Source organism: Lissotriton vulgaris, chromosome 7 (assembly GCF_964263255.1).
Source record: "Lissotriton vulgaris chromosome 7, aLisVul1.2, whole genome shotgun sequence".
NCBI classification, from domain to species: domain Eukaryota; kingdom Metazoa; phylum Chordata; class Amphibia; order Caudata; family Salamandridae; genus Lissotriton; species Lissotriton vulgaris.
This window is the reverse complement of record NC_141695.1, coordinates 1704638534-1704653438: the sequence shown is the minus strand read 5'-3', so window position 1 is coordinate 1704653438 and position 14905 is coordinate 1704638534. Positions and strand designations below refer to the sequence as shown.

The following is a 14905-nucleotide window of genomic DNA, read 5'->3' as shown; positions in this document are numbered from 1 at the left end:
GCACCTGGAGGCTAGCAAAGAAAAGTGACTGGGCCCGCTGTGTCCTGCTCAAAAAGAAGTCATCTCCATAGCCCAGGGAAAGCAAAGAGACTCCAAGGGTCAGCCGACTGGCCTCCTGTTCGCAGCACAGAGACACAACAGTTGAAGAAGCCTGCTATGGGCAAGTGGTAGACCAGATCCCCGTTCGCTGTTTTAGAGCAGAACCAGGGACCAGGACCCAATGCTCAGACATTGTACCCTAGTCTGCTGTACCCAGGAGTGTCGTCAAAGTGCAGATGGTCACCCGGAAGGCAAGCTACAGCCCGTAGAAGGATTTGGCTGTGAACGCAACACCTAACGACTGCAATGACAGAACCTGTGCCTAGGACCCCCCTCATCACCGTCTGGGACCGAGGTGTACCTACAGGAAGAGCTCCGTCAACCACGTCACATCCTTCAGCATTCTGTATCCTCAGCATCAGGACCATTCCATAAGAATCCATTGAACAGGGATAAAGTGACTAGAACTTTTGTAAGACTGCTTCTTCTGATGTGGTAACTGTATCTGAGGGCCTTGCTGGTCCCCCAGTCGGTTAGAGTTGCTAAGGGCTCCCGGGCTGGGTTGGATGCCCCAAGTAACTCTAACCGATGCATTACAACTTGCTCTACTTTTTGCTCAAAAAGTTTCTAAGTGTCGAATTTGATGAATTTTCCAATGCTTGTAACGGTTGAGTGAAATGCTGTACCTTGAAAATTCAAAACCTCCAGTGGATCTTTTTTGTTGTGGTGTTTTGAGGAAATGGGGTATATTATATGGGGTGGATGTGTGACCTCACTGTGTAATACACTTAGCAACCCCTTTAGGACTCTTAGGTTTCGTTTGGCAAATCTCCAGATCAATCCTGGGTAGCTGTGGCTCCGAGCAGTGAGGCTTACACAAAGGAACAAGTGTAAAGCATTTAAACAGCACCAAAACAATTGAAGAAATCGACAAGACTCTAAAGAAATTCAACACCAATTTATAAAAAAAAGACTGTATTTTTGGACTCCACAACGAAAAACATCCACCGGAGAGTTACGGAGATCTAGGATTCGGAAGGGTAGATTTTCAAGTTCACTATTGCTTCACCTATTACACACAATCACCCACTGAATCACTGATGCACATACCACAAATACGGACAGGGTAAAGATCACCCATTAAAAGTGCACCCCCTCTTTCAAGGAGAGGGCCCTGCTGGGCATTGCAGCTCCCACCTAGCATGGAGCTGAACTAGATGATTAAGCATGCCACTTAGGTGGGTGATGGTTAAGAATACTCATTTTGGAATGCCCTCAAAATGTGTGTGGTGTAGACATTAGGACACTGCCTATAGGACACCTCTTACTTGAAACTCCCCTAACTTAGGTCATGGGTAATACTGTGGAACATCACACTTTTTGATTTCTTCACGTATTGAGAGGGGGAAAATCTGATGGACCAATCAAATTGTTGCCAGCACCCCTCCCCCACTTGTTGGCCTACTGCAATACACCAGTTCCTTAAGATATTTTTCCCTCTCTTAAAAAATTAGAACTCAAATAAGTAGAACCACAGATATTCAAATGCTGAAGGAGATCCATCTTAAAAAATATGCATGCACCTTTCAGGGGCCCATGATATTGAGGCGCTTACACTGCCCACTCCATTTTAAACCCTGAAGCTACTGAATGATGAAAAGAAATTCTTCACTTTATGAAGATATTGAGCAGTGTGTTTAATAGCCTTCCCCAAGATAAGATGTGTCTTCACTGCAAGGTGCGACCTACCATCAGAGCATCGCTCGCTGCCTGGTGGGCATCCTTGGCTGCTTTCTCTGCATTCTTGACTGCATCGATGATACTGGCGTATGCATTCGAGGCATTGATCGCCCTTTGGATAAACTCATCTTGGTTGGCATCCTGGATCACACTAGAATAAAAATTGAAAAAAAGCAGGTTCGGAACTGGATGTGTAAGGAAGAGCTTCTTTCAGTGGTACCCACTTTTTTCAACTATTTTCTTCTGGTAGTTTAAAATGTAGAAACTGGGAAACTGTTGAACAGCCACATAGAACATGTGTCCTGCCCCTTGGTGAAAAACTGGCGACCGCTAACTGGCATACTTAACTTTTAATAAGTAAGACCATAGTAATATGGCTCAGAAAGTGCTCCAGTGGAATAAAAGTTGAATGTCACACAGGGCTGCAGTGTTCAATTACATCACCCACATTAGTCAATTTACAACATATCAGCAGGTCTGCCACTGCAGCCTGCCACCTGAACAACACAGGTCAATAGAAACCATTTTGATATGTAAAATAAAAAAAGCTACTTTTTATATTCACCAAGTCTATAAGTGGTGCTTTGAAGCCCACATAATGTGTAAACGTGGGTCATATCATTATAAAACTCAAAGCTCCCTGTAGTCACCAGATTAAAGTCAAGCACCAGCAGACCATTTAGTGCCTGGACCTGGCTTCAAGCCCTTGCGGTAGAGAGTGAGTCAGCCTGCTTCCTAATACTTGCTGTGCTATGGTGCCCTGCAAGTTTCTTAACTTAGGGAGTGACCAGGGGGACAATGTTTAAGAATCTCAGAAGACCAGAAGCATTTGAGTCTATTGGCCTGCACAGGAATAGAGCCTACCTTTCCCATACTGTCCTGAGTACAGCAGAATGGTTAGGTATTAACGCCTTTCTGATTTTCATTTACGGTGCAAGTTTGGCATCTAGTGGTAGTTTTTGGAAATGCACATATACTTTTATAGACGCCACTTCTCCCTACCTTTATCTATTACTTAATGCCAATGGCGACTTCAAAAACAGAAAATAACATCGTTGTCAATAACAGCACAGGTAGCATACAGGTTTCAACAAAACGACAGGTGTGTACAAGACAGATCTTGGCATGTTTGCTCCAGACAGAACCTTTCCAAAGATGGACATGTAAGAGTTTGAGTTTGAGTTTGAAAGGTTTTCTAAAGCGCTCATACACCCAGCGGTTTCTTGGCGCTACCTGTCTACTGCTACTCAGGGGGTCGAAAGGATGGGGAGTCTGACCATTTTAAGATGGGAAGGATTGTGTGAAGAGGAAGGTCTTGAGGCCTTTGCGGAACAAAGGGTACTGGGTGCAGGTTCTCAAGGAGGATTGGAGGGAATTCCAAAAGGTTGGGCCAGTGGTCGAGAACTTGGAGCCCCCCCACTTCTTCCGTTTGAAGCGGGGGACCACGAGGAGGTGGTGGGAAGAGGATCGAAGATTTCTCGAGGGAGTGTAGTTTTGGACAGCTGAGTTAATGAAGGCAGGGGCGGCGCCTGTCCGGGCTTTAAAGATGGTACAGCCTAGCTTGAATAAGGCACGTTGCCGGACAGGGAGCCAGTGCAGTGAGTGGAGAAGCGGTGTGATGTGCTGTGATTTTGGTAAGTTGAAAACCAGCCGAGCGGCTTGGTTTTGTACCAATTGCAGACGCTTCATAAGGTAGTCGAGCATGCCATTATAAAGGGCATTGCCGTAATCTAGGCGGGAAGTTACCATGGCCAAAAGAATGAGCTTGAGCGCCTCAGGGGAGAAGAACCGTGAGACTCTGCGTATTGTCCTGAGGGAGAGGAAAGCTGAAGATACCACGGCGGAGACTTGAGAGTGTAGGGAAAGTTTGTTGTTGATTTTAAATCCAAGAGTTTTAACGGAAGAAACAGGAGTAGGTGGGGAGCCTAGGGAAAGGGGCCAAAAGGAAGGGGACCAAGGACTGGAGCAACCACCTGTCAACACCAACTCCGTTTTATCGGGATTGAGTTTCAGGTGGTTGAAATTCATCCAGTCCTGGATGAAGGTCATGACGGACTGAAAATTGGCTATTGAGTCGGGGGAAGAAGAGAGGGAAAAGATGAGCTGGAGATCATCTGCGTAGTTGTACACACAGAGACCTCCAGTTGCTGTAAAGCAAAAATAAGGGGGGCAATGTAAAGGTTAAATAAAAGGGGGGATAAGGAAGATCCTTGGGGAACCCCACACTGGATGGGTCGAAATTCGGCTGAGTATTCTCCCAAACGAACTGCCTGAGTCCGATCTCTCAAGAAGGAGGATAGCCATGGCAGGGCTGTCCCTCCGATTCCCGCCGCCTCGACACGTGAAAGTAAGATGGTATGGTCCACCGTGTCGAATGCGGCGGAAAGATCCAAAAGGATCAGGGCCTGAGGTTGATTGGTATCCATTCCTTGTCGCAAGTTATCCAGAACGGATATTATTGCGGAAACCGGCCTGTCTCGGGGCCAAGACACCGTGTTTTTCCACAAACTCACTCAGGATTTTTACTGCGTGCCGTTCTAATACCTTTGCCAAGAAAGGCAGAAGAGAGATGGGGCGGAAGTTGGCAGGATCCGAAGGATCCGCCCCTGGTTTTTTTAGGATCGGAACGATCACTGCCGACTTTAATGCTGGGGTAACAATGCCCTGGGACAGCGAGCTATTGAGAAGGGTTAGGGGTGGTGAGGGACAGTGAGAGTAGACCTGTCTCAAAATATGAGCAGGGCAAGGATCCAGCGGGGAGCCGGATTTAACCAGTGGAAGGATGGAAGAAAGTGAATCAATCGTGAGGGGCGGAATTGAGTCAAGATGTGCTGTGGCTGGTGGGTAGCAGGGGTCAGTGAAGGCTACAGAAGGCGGGGGAATTTTGGCTTTGATCTTACTGATTTTATCTAAAAACAAGCATTTGCAATGCAATAGGTCTCGCAACTGTGAGATTTGGAGCTATTGGTATTGTAAATGGCATTGTAAATGGCAAGGCCTTTTATTTATGTGTTAGTTTTTACAACATCAATAAAAGGCATTGTCATTTGCAATGCCAATAGGTAAAATGTTTGCAAAGGCAAGACCTATTGCATTGCAAAAGCTTGTTTTTAAAGCTCCTGGTGCCCCTTTCACTTTCTCCAGCTCCCAGAGGTTAATTTCAGCAGCTGTGGAGAGGCTTCAAGAGACAAAAAGAGAAGAAGGGAGGGGGAAAGTAAAGAGAAAGTGATCATAGAGAGAGGACGGAGAAAGAGAATGGATGGATGGAAAGAGAGAGCTCACATGAGCAGACAATATGAGTGGGACGGGTTTGAGAATGTGTGCCAGGGTTGCTTTTAGTTCCTCAGTTTGGCCCTGCACACCTCAGTTTGTATCTCCTCTTAGCGGGCTCCTTGTCAAACTTTTCCACCCTCCACATTGTGTTCCTCCTGCTCAGCAGCAAGGGGTGACACCACTTAAAGGGGTGTTTTGAGGGTGGGGATGCCAGGCTAGTCTTCCATGGTCGCAGGGCCATCTTCTGTTTCATAACAAGCCTCATCGTCTGCTAGAAATGGCTTTCAACTGCTCACGGATTCTTGATGCATTTTCACAAGATCCTTAACAACTAATTGACAAAATTATGAATTTAGATGAAAGGGTCTTCATCCAAGAGTCTAGAGCTGCCCAGGTAGCAGGCAAATTCTTTGTCAAGTTAGGCCTTTAGGTTGCAGCAACAGCAAGTAGGTCCTGTCAGGGTAATATCCTCCCTCAAACTGTTGCGGTCTCCTCCCTTCCACACCAGAGCACACCCTAACATTCCATTCCATTATTTATTCTCAGCATTTCAGACACCAGCTCAGAATGGAGATAGAACTGGTATTAAATTTGTGTTTATGAATTAGTAGAGGGTCTAAAGGAAAGTAGCCCCTCGTTGTGATCATACTAGGGAATTTCCTGGTTCAATTGTTGCTTCCAACACTCCACTTGACTTCAGCGTGCATCCAAAGCAACAGCCACACCTACCAATACAGTAGGGGCTACAGAAACAACAACCTTGGAGTGACCAGTGACCACAGCTGCTGCTACAACATTGACCACTGTTATTATGGCTACCACCATGGCATATACAACCGCAGCAACTACGGCTGCAGCTGTAGAAGAGACCACAGCAAGCTACCACAGGTTCTAACTCGACATGGAAAACAACAGCAGCAACTACAGTTTCCAGTAAACAGGACCAACATCTGTATCCTCAGTTGTAACCAAAGCAAGGACAGGAGCAACAATAGCTGCCACAATAGCAAAAACCACAACAGTGACAAAACTGCCAGCCCTTTTTGACTACAACAGAAACAACATTTGGCCCCTTTGCTGAGCTGCCACAACAGCCAGTCCCACAGGCAGCAGCAAACTGCTGCTAATCAGTAAAAACACATAGTACTAGCCACAACAACTGCAACTGCAGCCTTGTACCTTCATACACACAACAACTGCAACAATATTTGCATGCTCAGAAAGGACTACACCCTTTACAATAACTTCCAGCTGTAACTATAAGGACCACAATGGTAGCCAAAGGTGCCACCACAACTGGGACCACAGCAACACAAGGATGCTAATCTCTGTACAGTCTACCTGCATTCTGTCCATCAACTGTACTTTTTGCATTTGTCACCCCGACTGGGACGGGTATGCCCAGACGTGGGTCCTGTGCTCTCCATGCCACTGGAGTCAAGCTGTCCTGGATGATGAGGGGTGAAACCCCGAAACCGGTCCTAGGATGCTTGTTTCTAGTCCAGGGAGGGCCTGGCCTGGCAATTCGGTCTGGACTGTTCCCAAGAGGCACAGGGTCAAGACTGATTTGCATATGGCTGGGTTCAAACCGGAATTGCATGGTGAGCAAAAAAACGATGGATTTAGGCCCAGATCTCTGTACTGGGGTGAATGTATGACATTGCTCTGCATTCTGTCCATCAACTGTTCTTTTTGCACTGTATAGAACATTCTTCGGCAAAGGGAATGTATTGTGCTTTTATTTTGAGCCCTGACTAAAACATAAAAAAGCCTAAACATATTCCCCAAACGGACACCTTTTAAAGACAAATCGTTGTTTGTATTTAGTATGCAAAGAAGAAAACTTTTCTTTTTACAATTGCTTTGCCTCTTATATGCTACAGTAGGCTAGATAGGCAAAAAATGGGGGTCGCCCACATTTCATATAGAAGGAGAGAAAGGGTAAACCTTCACTTTGAGCGCATTTTGCTTTGTAATGTTCTGGAAAACAGGAGATAGTGAATTACATTGTGTATTTCTCTTACTTTATAACTTTCTGGTTAGATTTGCATCTCTTGGTAGGTACGTATTAAGCAAAATAACTAGTTTACGTTCCCTGTATGAAATTTAGAGCTGCTTATTCTGAGCTCAGTCCGGCTTCCGAGCCAATCACAGCACCGAGACCGCCCTCATCGCCGCCACCGATGACATCCGGGCCCTGATGGACAATGGAGAAACAGCGGCCCTCATCCTCCTAGACCTCTCCGCGGCATTCGACACGGTCTGCCACCGCACCCTAGTACGGCGCCTCAGCAACGTCGGAATCCAGGACAAGGCGCTGGAATGGATCATCTCCTTCCTCGACGGAAGAACACAGAGAGTCCGCCTACCACCATACAAGTCAGAGGCCTCCGAAGTCATCTGCGGCGTCCCCCAAGGATCTTCTCTGAGCCCCACCCTCTTCAACGTCTACATGAGCCCCCTCGCGGCCATCGTACGCAAACACAACCTCAGCATAATCTCCTACGCCGACGACACCCAGCTGATCCTCTCCCTGACCAACGACCCCGCCGCCGCCAGAGCCAACCTACACGAAGGGATGAAAGAGGTAGCCGAGTGGATGACGACCAGCCACCTGAAGCTGAACTCGGACAAGACGGAGGTCCTCATCCTGGGCTCCTCACCCTCCGCCTGGGACGACTCCTGGTGGCCTCCCGCCCTGGGCACCGCACCCAAACCGACAGACCATGCACGCAACCTGGGCTTCATCCTGGACTCCTCCCTCTCCATGTCCAGGCAAGTCAACGCCGTCTCCTCGTCGTGCTTCAACATCCTACGCATGCTACGGAAGATCTTCTGGTGGATCCCCACAGAGACCAGGAAGACCGTCACCCAGGCCCTCGTCACCAGCCGACTGGACTACGGCAACGCCCTCTACGCCGGCACCACCGCCAAGCTCCAGAAGAGACTCCAGCGGATCCAAAACGCCTCAGCCAGACTCATCCTCGACATCCCACGAACCAGCCACATCTCCGGACATCTGAGAGACCTCCACTGGCTCCCCGTCAGCAAGAGAGTCACCTTCCGCCTCCTCACCCACGCACACAAAGCCCTACACGACCAAGGCCCGAGCTACCTCAACAGCCGAGTCAACTTCTACGCTCCCAAACGCCACCTCCGATCAGCCAACCACGCCCTCGCCGCCGTCCCCCGCATCCGAAGAGCGACTACAGGAGGAAGGTCCTTCTCCTACCTGGCCGCCAAGACCTGGAACTCCCTCCCTCCCGACCTGCGCCTGACCCAAGACCACCTCTCCTTCAGGAAGAAGCTGAAGACCTGGCTGTTCGAGCAGTAGCGGCACCCCCCCCCCCCAGCCCCCCCCCCCCCCCCAGCGCCTTGAGACCCTACGGGTATGTAGCGCTCTCTATAAATGTCACTGATTGATTGATTGATTGAGCTGTAGGCACATTCAAGTTTGTATCCACTGTGTGATCTTGGGTAAGCCACTATTGACTTTGCCTTGCTCATCGCTAAATAGGAAGCCGATCGAAAGGACTGGGTCATGAAGTGGATTTATATGCAATATACCGATGGGTATTCATTCTGTACAATTTATGAATGTTCATTGCATAGATGCAGCTCGTGCAGTGTTTCCTGAAAATTATTTCTGAAAAAACGTAAAAGTAGTATTCTACAGATAACAGAGGTTGTTCATGTCTGCGCTTGAGCTGTGAAAAAGGCCTGAAAGAGTGTACATATGAGATCGCTAAATAGACCTCTGAGCAAGACAAGACTGGCATGCTTCCTACTATCAGCAGAGGACACCTAGCAGAGCAGCACTGCACATAGAAAGCAGAGGAGTTCTCTCAGTCGTGTGCACGCATGTATGTATGTGTCTGTCTGTCTGTCTGTCTTTATGTATGTTAATGCTATCTCTCTTTCCACCCCTGAAGCTAATAAATTGAGCACTGACTGCTCAGGAAACACGAATTATATTCTGGCCAGTAAAACAGAGATTTCAAGGAAGTAACTTGCAGATAAGAGCAACTATCTACTGGACTCATAAAAAGCAGACTCGCTCCTTGAGTTTTCAAACCTGCACTAGATGTTGAAGGCTGGCGTTGTTCATTGCTTAAGAATGCCATTTTGTAGGAAACATGGTTTAATAGTTAAATGTCAGACTTTAGGACCAGGAATATTGGAGTTATGCAATGCCCAGTTTGTATTACAGTTTATGTTTTATAGATGAGTAAGAGAGGTCAAACATGATATGCATACAAAATGTAAATGCGCTCCGTTTATTTCACTTTGGAACGGGCATGTTAAGTTCTCCCCATTTGAATCTCCTGGTATGAACCATTTTCTGTCACTATCGCAAATACATAACGGACTCGAAGGCCTAATTTCACACCAGCGTATTCAAAACTGAATTAATGGCCGCTTCTAACCACACTGATATGCATTAACTCTGACATGCTGCCTTACCCAGGCTTCAAAATGTACGGGCGCCGGTGACAAGCGCTGAGTAAACAATATGCCGCCTCGAGCCGGCAGGAAGTGCGGGTAAATCACCTGTGTAATGAGACAATCAGAGCCGGCAGCAGTGGCCGATTATAGCGCAAGCCTTGTAACAGGCCCTTCTTCCACATTCTCGGCTCGTGGTGCCTTGGCGGGGCTTGCTGGGCTTGCTTGTGTGCTTCCCAGAGAGACAGGAGATTGGGAACGCGCGCGCGCGGCCGGCGCGGATCGCTTTCCAGAGCGTGCGCGTGACATCTCCTGTCTCCTGGGAAGCAGACCCCGCAACTATAGTATCGCGCCTGCGCGATGGCATATGGCTTCGCCATATGCATCGCAGGCGCGAGACCTAAAAAGAAGTTAAGAGAATCGCATAGTGGTTGTGAAGGGGAAGGTTTGAGTGAGGCTCTGTCAGAGTAAGCAAGTTCTTGGACGATGGAGAATATTTCTCTTGGCCGGTTCTACGCGAACTGGATTTTGGACGAGAAATAGGCTTTTTTTGTTTCCAGAATGGATTTCTTGTATTGTACAAGAAGATCAGTGTAATGGGTTTTGGAAACAGGGCAATAGTTCAGTCTCCATTGTCGTTCCGCGCGGCGGAGGTTAAGTTTCTGGGTCTTTAGGTCATCCGAAAACCAGCGGTTGGCATCTTTGAGGCGTTTAGACGAAATGCGCCTTAGAGGCCCGCTCTCAGCCAGTTGCTAATAGTTTCCACTTGTTCAGAGGAGGGTAGTCCAGTGAGGTCAGGGCTAGAAGAGGAAAGGGTGGTAGATAGGGCCTCAATATCAACACGGTTCCATGAACGTGCCCAGATGTTTCTCGCCGGAGTGGGTTTAGGTAGTGACGAGGGGGATAGGGAGAAGGTGATCAGAGAATGATCTGACCAAAGACAAGGGGAGATGGATAGTGAAGTGACCGGGCAATCGCGGTGCCAGATTTGGTCAAGGATGTGTCCTAGCCTATGCGTGGGGGCCTTGATGACTGAGGTGAAATTGAGCGATTGAACTGAGTCGGAGAACTCTTTGGAAGTAGCACATTCCGCTGGGTCGGAGGGCCAAAAGTTAAAGTCTCCCAAGACTATAATGGAAGAATGATTGACTGCCAGAGTCGCCATTAGGTCTAGGAAGCTGGGGAGAAACGTCTGAGGAGGTGATGGAGGTCGGTAAATAAGAGCACATGTGAGTGGGGGGGTAAGAGAAGTTGAGCGTACCACTAAACAGTCTGATGTTCCCATGGAAGGGGAAGCTAAAGGATGGAACGTGAGTTCTTTACGAACGATCAAAGCGACCCCTCCCCCAGGCCTGCCGGAGGTGCGGTCGGCACGAATGGCGTAGTAGGAAGGAGGGAGTATAGCCAACAGAGAGGGGAGAGAACTTTCCGAGAACCAAGTCTCGGTAAGGAATAAAACGTCGGGTTTTTGGGAATCGAGTAACGTGAAAAGGTCAAGCTGGTGTTTGACTGCCGATCTGGTATTGAGATACATTGCTGTTAGTGTTTTGGGGGAAGGGCCAGCCGGGGATGCGGTTGGGGAGTGATGAGTTGAAAGCGAGGCCATGGAGTTAGTATGGCCTTGACAGTAATCCCAGATTGGAGATGCGGGCTATGGTGGTAGCAGGTAGAGACCACTTGCCTTGCAGATCGATGAGTTGCAACCGGGAATATTGCTCGGGAGAGGCAGAATGAGTGGCCTCTGGCCTCGGAAGGTCGCGGACGGGCGCAGACGGGCTTTCCTTAGGCGCGCCTTTGGCGTGCCCGCTGCGCTCGTCCGCTGCGCTTCCTGGGGAGACACATACTTATGGGATAGTAAGTAAATGGGCGGTGGGCGTGGCCTCCAAGGGGGCGTGGCCTATCGATCGGTCGATGCGCTGGCAAGCGTTTTACACGCCGGTTTCTGCTAAGCGGAGGGTCCGCTTGTCAAATGCAGAGGACTGGGGTGAGTGAAAGTGAATTTAAAACACAAGATAACAATTTTAAAAAACAAAGCACTCTCCCGGCTTTCCGCCTCAGGAGCAGCGTGTTAGCAGGTGGAGACGCTAGTGATCAGCGTCCCTTTTAAGCTGTGGGCGGTGGGTGTGGCCTCCAAGGGGGGCGTGGCCTATCGATCGGTCGATGCGCTGGCAAGCGTTTTACACGCCGGTTTCTGCTAAGCGGAGGGTCCGCTTGTCAAATGCAGAGGACTGGGGTGAGTGAAAGTGAATTTAAAACGCAAGATAACAATTTTAAAAAACAAAGCACTCTCCCGGCTTTCCGCCTCAGGAGCAGCGTGTTAGCAGGTGGAGACGCTAGTGATCAGCGTCCCTTTTAAGCTGTGGGCGGTGGGCGTGGCCTCCAAGGGGGGCGTGGCCTATCGATCGGTCGATGCGCTGGCAAGCGTTTTACACGCCGGTTTCTGCTAAGCGGAGGGTCCGCTTGTCAAATGCAGAGGACTGGGGTGAGTGAAAGTGAATTTAAAACACAAGATAACAATTTTAAAAAACAAAGCACTCTCCCGGCTTTCCGCCTCAGGAGCAGCGTGTTAGCAGGTGGAGACGCTAGTGATCAGCGTCCCTTTTGAGCTGTGGGCGGTGGGCGTGGCCTCCAAGGGGGCGTGGCCTATCGATCGGTCGATGCGCTGGCAAGCGTTTTACACGCCGGTTTCTGCTAAGCGGAGGGTCCGCTTGTCAAATGCAGAGGACTGGGGTGAGTGAAAGTGAATTTAAAACGCAAGATAACAATTTAAAAAAACAAAGCACTCTCCCGGCTTTCCGCCTCAGGAGCAGCGTGTTAGCAGGTGGAGACGCTAGTGATCAGCGTCCCTTTTAAGCTGTGGGCGGTTGGCGTGGCCTCCAAGGGGGGCGTGGCCTATCGATCGGTCGATGCGCTGGCAAGCGTTTTACACGCCGGTTTCTCCTAAGCGGAGGGTCCGCTTGTCAAATGCAGAGGACTGGGGTGAGTGAAAGTGAATTTAAAACACAAGATAACAATTTTAAAAAACAAAGCACTCTCCCGGCTTTCCGCCTCAGGAGCAGCGTGTTAGCAGGTGGAGACGCTAGTGATCAGCGTCCCTTTTAAGCTGTGGGCGGTGGGCGTGGCCTCCAAGGGGGGCGTGGCCTATCGATCGGTCGATGCGCTGGCAAGCGTTTTACACGCCGGTTTCTGCTAAGCGGAGGGTCCGCTTGTCAAATGCAGAGGACTGGGGTGAGTGAAAGTGAATTTAAAACACAAGATAACAATTTTAAAAAACAAAGCACTCTCCCGGCTTTCCGCCTCAGGAGCAGCGTGTTAGCAGGTGGAGACGCTAGTGATCAGCGTCCCTTTTAAGCTGTCAAATTAAAAAGACTTTTAGGGCATCAGTTCTGTAGTAAAGAGGCAGGGGATATCTTTTCAGCACTTACAACATGTACAACAGGTCATTAAATCACACAGTGCCATTGATGCCAGCCTAGCTTTGCCTTGGTCTGTCATACTGTTGACACATCTGTTAGCCTCAATGCCAAGTGAACTGTATTGAACACTCCATAGCATGCGGTGTGTCCAGTCCTGCAGGTTTTATGCACCATCTCACCAAATCCTTAATTTTCAATTCTCACCTAGAGAGATTCTTGGCCAGTTCATCAAGCAGCAGCGCGTGCTCCTCGGCCTCCTCCACAATGGGGATCTTGCTGCTGGCGGGTGAGAAACGCTTTACCTTCTCCATCAATGGAATCCGTGCCCCATCCAGACGAGCGGCCAACTTCTCATACTCCTGGAAGGAGGAAGGTAAGGAAGGGGAAAAGGTCATGTTAGAAGAGGAGGTTCTACTTAACTTCGAAAGTTACCCACCTCCCCTTTCAATTGGTGCACTGAAATCCAGCGTCTACTTTAAATGTCCAAGTATGGTCATAGCAGCGATTCCGATTACTCTCTGATGACCAGTAGAACCCAATGAATGGCCACCAAGACCAACTCCACGTCCGTCAATGGCTCTCTATAGACCCAGAGGATCTCACCGCCTTCAACCATCCCACATCCCTCAATATCCCTCGTTGCATTAACGCTTTGAACACCAGTATCTTGTCCTCAAATGAAATAATGCTCAAAAACATAACAAAATCTGAGAATTTACCATGTTCTATAATCATGTCCTATTCCAAGTTAAGTCCTTCAAAATGGAACACTGCATGGGGATTTTGTTTTTTTATGCTTGAAAATCTACATATCCCAGTATTTTCCAGGCCTTTTTTCAGGTGGAATATTGGTGGGTGTCATTCAGTTCAGTACATTCATTTATTATTTCAGGAAAGCCTCCAAACAGGAGCCCTTGAAACCCCAGAAGTCCTTCTGATAACCACTGTACCATTCTAGTTATCCTGGGAAGACCCGAAGAGGATTTCAAATGAATGGTGCTAGGGTAATCCTGATCCCTGCGTCTCGCTCACAAGGAGAGGATGAGCTCCCACCATCGACTACCAAAACACCCTCAAATCAATGCCACTTGAGTGGTATTATGGTCCACTAGACCCCTCAAAGGATTTTGGATCAGAGCCAGGACAGGACATCCCTGTGATGAAGGCCATTCCAAATATCTGCATTTATCTTTGGATACTTCTTGCTACATGAAACAGGAAAAAAGAAAACTATAACTAAGTTTTAAGCCTAAAAATGTAATGTTCAACACACAAACAGAATGAAATCTTTAGAAAAAAGAACAGCACTTGGGAGAAGTAGTTAGAATCAGGCAGATGTGTGAGAAGACAAGGAAGGGGTTGTTTGGGATAGGGAGGGGAATTATAACAAGAAAAAGTTCAATGGACAGATCCACAAGTGGGAGATCTGAAAGATTTTGGGAGACACGTTAACAAAAAAAAAGTTGATGCTCCTCCCAAGGCCGATGCACTGTGAACAGAGGTCGGGCAATAAGAAGCAGTACTCAAGAAATACAAAAAGGAAGGGAAACAAATCAGTTTAACAAAGAAATATGCTCGCTCTCTTTTCAGGATAGCACCTGGTGACATGTCACACTTAGTCTAAAATGTCAATCACGTTGTCTTAATTAATTATGTCAATGGTTCATGTAAATTTGCTAATGCGGTTCTTTCCATTTTTGACTTCTTGTGCACTATTTATTCCCCACACATTTCAGTGAAGCGATTTGAACAAGGGATCCTTTTCTGCTCCACCTTGGTAGGCCCATGCTGGATAATGAATCTGAATAGCCATTAGGGCTGGAGCACAGTCTGTCATGTCTCAAATGACCATCACTGTTGCATCCTTAATTTAAAATCCCTACCAATTACCAGAGACTGCTTCTCCCACCCAGAAGATACCATGGTCGTCTTGTGGAAACAGTGTGTTTTTCATGAACGTAGCTGCTAGATGGTAGGGAGCAGAGACCAAGTAA

General features: G+C 48.2%; 1 protein-coding gene across 2 annotated transcripts in view; it reads right to left on the bottom strand.

Annotated features, from left to right (window-relative positions):
• Positions 1 to 14905, bottom strand: part of LAMA5 (laminin subunit alpha 5) — a 398257-nt gene that overhangs the window by 79186 nt on the left and 304166 nt on the right. For both annotated transcript variants that reach the window (XM_086932859.1, XM_086932860.1), the window contains exons 55-56: positions 13116 to 13270; positions 1789 to 1930 (exon numbers count right to left, since the gene is read on the bottom strand). In XM_086932859.1, coding sequence (XP_086788985.1) covers positions 1789 to 1930; positions 13116 to 13270 — 297 coding nt within the window. The remainder of the gene's footprint in view (positions 1 to 1788; positions 1931 to 13115; positions 13271 to 14905) is intronic.